Consider the following 8,581-nt stretch of genomic DNA (forward strand, 5'->3'; position numbering starts at 1 on the left):
TGCAGGAGCCCGCCAGCCCCACGCAGCAGGGCCCATAGCGACAGGGAGAGCCCAGTTCTGTGTGGGATCCAGCGCTCAGGCAGAGGGGATGCCTGTACACATCCCGACAGGAGGCCACTCTCAGTGAGGCCAGCCTTGCCTGGGGGCTGCTCTCTGGTCGTGGCAAGCTGGAGCTCTGTTGCTGTGTAACCTGGGCCCAGTGGGAGTGCCGCCCTAGGCTGGGGGTTAGGAAGGCTGAAGCAAGGCACAGCGGTTCTGGGCAGGTGGGCCCCTGTGGAGGTTCCCGTGCTGCGGGCAGAGGGCTGTACTCTCGCAGAGCCCTGGTTGCATAGGGGCACTACCAATGGTGCAGGGGCATGGAACAGGCCCTGCTCTGACATTACCGTGCCCTTGCGGGAGAGCCGGGCAGCGCCGGCTCCCTTATCTCTGTGCAGGGAAGGGCAAGCAGGAGCCTGAAGGACACAGGCAGGGACTGGTGCCTGTGGATGCAGAGCATGAGGCCAGCGAGCAGCTGGGGGCCAGGCAGGGCTGCTCCAGGTGTTGGCTCTGCACTAACTCGCCCTTCTGTTGCTAAGAGCCATCGGTGCCACCTGGAGTGACCCTCCCCCCACCAAGGCACTGCAGAGGGCTGGGGGAGGGGGCACCTGATGTGATCCACTGGCTGCAAATGTTTAAACCAAGGAAATCAACAGCAGCCCATCAGAAGCCAGGATTTTTCTGTGCACGGACTAGAGTGCCGGGGCAGCTCGCCCTAAAGGGACTGTAAAAGGGCCCTGGCTCAGCAGAACTTCCCTTCCCCAGGTGGATCAGGCTCAGAGCTGTTCCTCCCCCTCAGGTGATCTGAGGGTCGGCACTGGGGGGCATAGAGCAGGGACTAGGGGAGGGTGCTGGGCTCATGCATTAGCATGAGAATTGTGAGATTCGGAGAGAGCATCATCTGTTCAGCCCCAAGGTCTCCCAGTGCTGCTGTCCCTGCCGTGGGGCAACTGGGTCACGTGGATTGCTGGGGACCAAGCCCCTCTGCCTGCTGCATGCAGGAGGAGTGCCCAGCTGCACAGACAGGTAGAATAACCAGCCGGTCCTGTGTAGCAGGAGACAACGGGCTGGGAGCAAGACCACGGACACGGAGCCAAGAGCTGCTCTGCTTTACAGCCTGGTTGCATCAAACAGCCTGGGTTTGTTAGGACGGGGGGTCTGTGGCTGGCAGTGCCCCAGACTGCACTGAACACGCCATGGCCCCTGGCCCTGTGAAGTCAGTTGCCTCCCAGCTGGCAATTTGGCCCCCTGCATGTTGGGCACCGCTCAAGGCTAGCGCACTGGCCTTCCATGCTTGGTTTAAATCCTTCCTGGTCACCCGGGCAAGGAGTTTGGTGGATCTCAGTATCCCTTTGCCCAGCTCCCCAAAGAATTCAGTATGGTGGGCAGTGGCTGGGAAGCAGGAGCTGCTACTTAGGAAGACCAGAGCAGGGATAGAGGGGGCTGTAGGGTAGGAGGAAGGGGCAGTGGTGGGGGGAGGGGGAGGAACCCAAACTGGGCTGTGGATGAGGAGCACATTGCAGAGCACCCACCCCTGTGCTGCCAACTGCAGCCAGTCCCTTCTGTCGCACTCACGGGCTCTGCACTCAGACAGATGCTTCTCAAGTCAATCGTTTGTATTTTCACAGTCTGAGCTTGAGGAAACAGAATCTTTTGACTGAACAAGAGAGGAAACCAGGCACGAACCACCCCTGGCCAGCCCAGCCCTGCCTTGCCCTGAGCTCAGTGCGTCTGCCCCACCTCTGCTCCCATGACACTGACTGATGTGGGCGGGCTGCAGGAGCATGGTACTGTTTGCCCTGGGTCACAGCTTAAACTCTGCTTTGGGACTGGCTGGCCCCGTGGCCTCCATTTCTGCTCTAGATTTGTCAGAGCTTGGCACCTCCTGCCTTTAGCTCATGTCTGGATCCTTTTGTGAGCAGAGAATCCCTGCCCCTCTCCCTGTGCACGGGCACTGGCATGGAGTGCCCAGGGGGGCCCTGCTGGTGCTCTACTTCCTTTTATTTAATACTTCCTTTTATTTAAAACAAACAAATGGAAGTATTTCTTCACACAACGCACAGTCAACCTGTGGAACTCCTTGCCAGAGGATGTGAAAACCAAGACCATAACAGGGTTCAAAAAAGAACTAGATACATTCATGGAGGATAGGTCCATCCATGGCTATTAGCCAGGATGGGCAGGGATGGCATCCCTAGCTTGTTTGCCAGAAGCTGGGAATGGGCGACAGGGGATGGATCACTTGATGATTCCCTGTCCTGTTCATTCCCTCTGGGGCACCTGGCACTGATCACTGTTGGAAAACAGGACACTGGGCTTGATGGACCCTTGGTCTGACCCAGTGTGGCCATTCTTATGTTCTTAGCAGCAGCTGTGGCAGAAGCCCAACCCGGCTGGAAGGGCTCCCCTGCAGCCCAAAGGGGCAAACTGAGGCGGGGCTAATGAGGCCTTGCCACTGAGCCCAGCTGTCTCTCCCGGCCGGCGGAGCTGGCCTGAGCACGGGGATGCTGGCCAGGACACCAGGGCTCTCCCCGGGCTGAACACCGCAGCCCAACACCTGCGACTTAGCCCTCCTGAAGGGGGTAGGAACACCCCGCCTGGCCTTCCCCAGGGCCGCCCCCTCACTGATCGCTCCCCACGCTCTGGCCTGGCGGCGGAGGCCTCCGGGCCCTGGGGGGGCGGCTCTCGGGCGGCTATTTGTCCAAGATGAGGAAGAGCAGCACGAGCAGCCCGATGGGCAGGAAGATGAGCAGCAGGCTGAGCGTCTCCGCCGCCAGCAGCGCGGCCAGCGAGAGCAGGTAGCAGCAGCGGCAGCGGCGCTGGAGGCCGCCCAGGCCGCTGACCAGGCAGGGCGGGTAGCGCAGGCAGGGCAGGCAGCCGAACGTGCGGCTGGTGTGGAAGCGCACCTGGAAGCGGTGCTCCAGGGCCCCGCAGAGCCCGGGCCGCCGGGGCGGCAGGGGGGGCGGCAGGGGCAGTGCCAGCGCGGAGGCCGGCGCGGGCTGGGCGTGCAGCAGCAGCAGCTCCTCCTGGAGCTTGCAGATCTCCCACTCCAGCATGGGCGTCTTCTGGCGGCAGATGGGGCAGCGCACGCGGCCGATCTCGGCGGCGCCGGCCCGCTCCATGATGGCGCGCAGGCAGTCGCTGCACAGCACGTGGCCGCAGTTGAGCCGGGCCTGCGAGTGCCGCCCGCGGTCGTAGGGCTCCGTGCAGATGGGGCACTCCTCCTCGGCGCTGCCCGCTTCCACCGCGGCCTGCTCGCCTGTCCCGGCGCTGGCGAGGCTCCGGCTCCGGCTGGGGGTCCTTTCCTGGGGAGCTGCCGGGCTGGGGCTGCCGCCGGCCGCTGGCACCGGGCTGAGGGGGGCTGCAGCCGGGCAGAGGGGCCCCCCTACCAGAGGCGCGCTGCGGGGGCCGCAGGCAGCGGGCGCTTTGCGCGGGTCCAGGAGAGGCTCCCTCGCTCCCTCCTCGCCCTCCCGATCCGGGGGCCCGCTGGGCACCTTTCCCGAGGGCCAGGGCGCGGCCCCCGGCCGGGCGCCTCCTTTGCCTCCCCAGGCCGCCGGCTCGCTCTCCCCGGGGCTCTCCGCATCTCCCGCCTGCCCGGCCGGTTGCTGGTCCGCGGCGGCCGCAGGCGCCAGCTCGCCCTGCTCGCCGGGCGCGCCGAGGGGCGCCGGGGCGAGGGGCGGCTCCGCCCGCAGGACAGCGGCTGTCATGCCGGTGGCCGACGCAGGGCAGCTGTGGCCGCTCGCTGGCCCGGGACTGCGTCCCACGCGCCGAGAAGGGCAGGCGGGACCCGGGAGCCGCCCCGCCCCCGGCTCGGCCACCGCCCCCCCCGGCCCGGGGCCAGCCTCGCAGCCCGGCTGGTTTGGCGGCTCCACGGCCACGCCTCTGCTCAGCTTTGCTCCCGCCGCCCTTCCCGGAGCTAGCCCCAGCCCCCCGTGGGGCCGCAGCGGCTGGGACCAAGGGGCCCCCCCGCTCCCCTGGGCTCGCCCTGCAGCCGGCTGCTCTCCAGCCCTCGCCCACGGACCACCTGCACTTGTCCAGGGGACTGTGACTTCCCACCCGCCTACGGCTCCAGCCTCTGGCTTTGTGTCTGTCCTTGCTGATCTTACAGTCCCGGCTGGGCGGCCCCCCTCGCCAGCCTGCCCCTGCCTTCCTCTTCCACATCCTCCATGGAACTAGGTCTGGCTTTGACCTGCCCCCTTCCCCACATTGCAGCCCTCTCCTCTGGGTGCCAGGCCTCAGGCCACCTCGCAGTGCTCTGCCCACAGGAGGCTGCTGGTCCAGAGGCACCGTCTCTGCCATCACTAACCCTCCTTTAGGTCTCCAGTGCGGCACTTGGCTCCTGTCGCTGGAGTGGGGTGAGTTCTTCTCAGTCACTAGGGAGTTAGCCACGTGGTCTGACAAGCTCTGCCAGGCTGTGCTCTGGGTGCCCTCTGGGATGGGACACCAGTGCTGGCACCATGAATGCTCTGAGGACAGCTCACAGCCCACAGATGCGGCCCAGTGTCCACCCAGCACAGCCAGGGCTGCTGGGGCAGTGATAACAATGAATCAAAGCAAGGACTGATTGTCTCAGGGGCCAGGTGTCCATGTGAAGGGGCAGTTGCTGCAATCACCCCTTTGTCAACAACAGATACGCCAAGGCCTGAGTAGATGTGGAGAGGGGCTCCCCTCTTCAGCCCCAGGTCACCCCTGTAGGATACAGGGGCTCCAGGTCTGTCAAGCCAGCCCTTTTCAGCACTCACACTGGCTAACTGAAGGGGTGGGGAAGAGACCCAACCAACACTTCACTTCCTACAGGCCCTACCTCTAAACCAGCGGTTCTCAAACTGTGGGTTGGGACCCCAAAGTAGGTGGAGACCCCATTGTAATGGGGTCACCAGGGCTGGTGTTAGACTTGATGGGACCCAGGGCCAAAGCCAAAGCCTGAGCCCCATCGCCTGGGGCCAAAGCCCAAACCCCACCGCCCGGGGCTGAAGCCAAAGCCCTAGGGCTTCAGCCCTGGATAGCGAGGCTCAGGCTTTGATTTCCCCTCCACTTCCACCCCTGGGCAGTGGGGCTTGGTCTTGGTCTCGGTCTCCCCTGCCCGGGGCAGTGGGGCTCAAGTGGGCTCAGGCTTTAGTCCCCGCTCCTGGGGTCACGTAGTAATTTTTGTTGTCAAAAGGGGGTCACAATGCAATGAAGTTTGAGAACCTCTGCTCTAAGCAAAACAATACAAGTACAGACTGATGCAGACCTTGGAGAGGTAACTATCCCTTGTATCTGCTGCCCCTGTGGCCACGGAAGGCCCTGCTGATCCAGGGTGGGAGCCCGCATGGGGATGACATGTTCACTCACTTCCCCTTCCTGCCGGAGAACATGCACACCCTGGCCCAGGGCAGCAGAGAGACCAGGTCAGAGCTCGTCAGGCTCCCAGCCTGGGGTCTGACTCACATCCAGGGAACTAATTACTATTTACAGGGTGCCTAAGAATTTCAGAGAGCCAGGGGGATGGGAAAGGGCATGGCACCGGAGACACATGGAACCAGGCAACGTGGGGCAGAGGGACAATGGCAAAGGGGCCACAGCCAGAGAAAGCCAGCACCCACCTTGCTGAGTACAAGCAAGTGTGTTTGCAGGATGCTTGGTAACCCCCTCCCCACTAACACTGGCCCCTACTTCTCCAGCTCTCTGCTAGTGCAGCCTCTAGTTACTGGTGGTAATTGGTGCTGTTTGGACCCGAGAAGGAGAGATTGCTTATCTGTACAGTAACTGGAGTTCTTGGAGGTATTTTGTTTCAATGGGTGCTCCATGACAAGATGTGTGTGCATCCGTGCCTTCTCCAGTTCTTGTCAGCAGCACCTGTGGGTCCATGCCTGCATCCTTCCTAGACATCCTCATGCTCCAGCACAAGAGTATAGAGAAAGGGATGAACCCACCACCACTCCTGCTCCTTCTCAATCACAAAATCCAGAGGCAGAACTCCAAAGCAGAGAGGGAGGAGGATGGGTAGTGGAGCACCCATAGGGACAAAACACGCTGAAGAACTTCAGCTAAGATAAGTAACCTCTCCTTCTTCTTCGAGTCCCTACGGGTGTTCCACATCAAGAGATTCCCAAGCAGTGCCTCAATATGGAGGAGGGTGCTGAGGAGGTGGTTTCAGTAGAGATTGGAGATCAGCATCGCCAAAGGCCGCAGCTGCCCTGAAAGCAGTCAAGACTGCACAGTGCTTGGAAAACGTGTGCGCATACAGCCACGTGATGGCCCTGCAAATGTCTGTGATGGGTATGTTCTCAAGTAGGCCTATGGAGGTGGCTTGAGCCCTAGTGGAATAGACAGTCACCCTAGGGCAGGGGTTCTCAAACTTCATTGCACCACGACCCCCATCTGACAACAAAAATTACTACATGACCCCGGGGCCGGGGGACCAAAGCCTGAGCCCACCCGAGCCCCACCACCACGGGCATGGGAGCTAAAGCCCAAGTCCCACTGCCCAGGGCCAAAGCTAAAGCCTGAGCCCCTTCGCCCAAGGCCAAAGCCCCACTGCCCAGGCGGGAGGGCCAAAGCCTGAGCCTCACCACCCAGGGCTCAAGCCCTCGGGCTTTGGCTCTGGCCCTGGGTGGTGTGGCTTGAGCTTTGGCCCTGGGTCCCATCAAGTCTAATGCCAGCCCTGGCGACCCCATTACAATGGGGTCACGACCCACAGTTTGAGAACCGCTGCCCTGGGGGGATGCACCCCAGAAGCTTTGTAATATGCCAAAACGCACCCCAAAACCCATTCTCACAGTCTTTGAGTGGAAATCAGTTCTCCCTTCATTTTTTCTGTGAAAGAGAGAATCTGGGAGAAGCACTGAAGAGTCCTACTGAGAGAGAAGGCAAGCGCTCTATACATGCAGAGTATGAAGACTGGCTTCTAGCAAAGTTATGAATTTAAACTCTCAGGCTCATCTTTTGAAAGTGTTGTTGACACTAAAAATCCTGGACTGAACAGAGACCCTGGACTTATGGCTTATTGCAACAATCTGTAACCCACTAAGTGGATGTGGAAGCTGCGGCATGTACATGATCCTGGAGGGGGTACCTGAAAAGAGTTTTGTCTGCATGAAGTGCCACCTGATAGAGCTGATGGAAGAAAAGATCTGAGGATTGGAGATGCAGGTGGAAACTCTGGTTGAGTTTAGAAGGGGGTTCGAGTGGAGACATGAGGCTGAAGAGAAAAGCTCAGACTTGCAGATGGAAGCAGGACCAAAGAACTCTGAGGGGATATTGCTGGGTGAGGAAAGTGGACAGTGGAAGCATGTGACTAAGAGAACCAGGCAGAGGAAAAGACGGGCTAGTGAAGGAGAAACAGAGCTCAGGAACAGGTTTGTGGAGTTGGAAAATGAAGAAGGGGCAGAGTAGGTGGTCACTGAAGGTGAGAAGGTAAGGAAGAAGAGAAGAGCAGCTAGTCCTTCAGGCAGAGGGAAAGAGTCAGTGGAGATGATAACACCAAATATAAGCCCCAGGAGGATACGGGATGGGTTGCAGAGGATTGCAAGGGACAATAGGAATCGAGAGGACTTGCAGCCAGAAGGAACAGGGGATAGACTGGAGAATCGCACCATCACCAGGAAGAGGCAGGTCTATGTGATTGGGGACTCCTTACTGAGAAGAATAGACAGGACTGTAACAAGAACTGATCCAGAGAACAGAAGAGGATCCTAACGGGAGCGGGAAAGAATCCACTGATTGTCCTTCATGTGGGAACAAATGATATGGCTAGATTCTCGCTGGAACGTATCAAGGGAGACTATGCCAGGCTGGGGAAGATGCTTAAGGAAATCAAGGCTCAGGTGATCTTCAGTGGGATCACTTGATGGGGGGAGGGTGGTAAAGCACTGGAATGCGTTACCTAGGGAGGTGGTGGAATCTCCTTCCTTTGAAGTTTTTAAGGTCAGGCTTGACAAAGCCCTGGCTAGGATGATTTAGTTGGGGATTGGTCCTGCTTTGAGCAGGGGGTTGGATTAGATGACCTCCTGAGGTCCCTTCCAACCCTGATATTCTCTGATTCCATGATTCTGCCTGTTCCTAGAGGGCAACAAAGGTGTGACAAGATTATGATGCTCAACAGATGGCTTAGGCACTGGTGCTGTAAGGAGGGCTTTGGGATGTATGGCCACTGGGAAGCACTCATGGAGAGAGGACTGTTCTCTTGGGATGGACTTCACCTGAGTAAGGAGGGAAACAGACTTCTAGGATGGAGGATGGCACAAATGATCAAGAGAGCTTTAAACCAGAAAGCCGGGGGAGATGTCCAGGTAATCTCCACGCCGGATTTTAACATTGAGAGGGAAGAAAACAAAGTAAGAAATGATACAGCTGTGGGTAGGAGAATGGACATAAGGAGGAAGGGTACTATACATACCAGTCTAATAGGTGATACTGGCGGTAGAATGTCTGTGCCTAATCGGGTAGAGAATGTGAGTGAGGCCAAACGGCAAAAATTAAGATGTTTTTACACCAATGCGCAGAGCCTAGGTAACAAAATGGAGGAACTAGAGCTACTGGTGCAGGAAGTGAAACCAGATAT

At 59.2% G+C, this 8,581-nt stretch overlaps 1 protein-coding gene across 1 annotated transcript; it reads right to left on the reverse strand.

The window, feature by feature from the left end:
- Positions 1-1,673: 1,673 nt before the first annotated feature.
- Positions 1,674-3,743, reverse strand: LOC142000008 (ring finger protein-like). The gene has a single exon (XM_074973987.1). It carries the CDS (start codon positions 3,741-3,743, stop codon positions 2,730-2,732), a length of 1,014 nt encoding a protein of 337 aa, XP_074830088.1. The 3' UTR covers positions 1,674-2,729.
- Between the last annotated feature and the right edge of the window lie 4,838 nt (positions 3,744-8,581).

Source organism: Natator depressus, chromosome 16, assembly GCF_965152275.1.
Source record: "Natator depressus isolate rNatDep1 chromosome 16, rNatDep2.hap1, whole genome shotgun sequence".
NCBI lineage: Eukaryota > Metazoa > Chordata > Testudines > Cheloniidae > Natator > Natator depressus.

What these genes read in the sequence shown, in the direction of transcription:
- LOC142000008 (XM_074973987.1), bottom strand. Translation starts at nt 3,743, where the DNA reads ATGACAGCCGCTGTCCTGCGGGCGGAGCCGCCCCTCGCCCCGGCGCCC.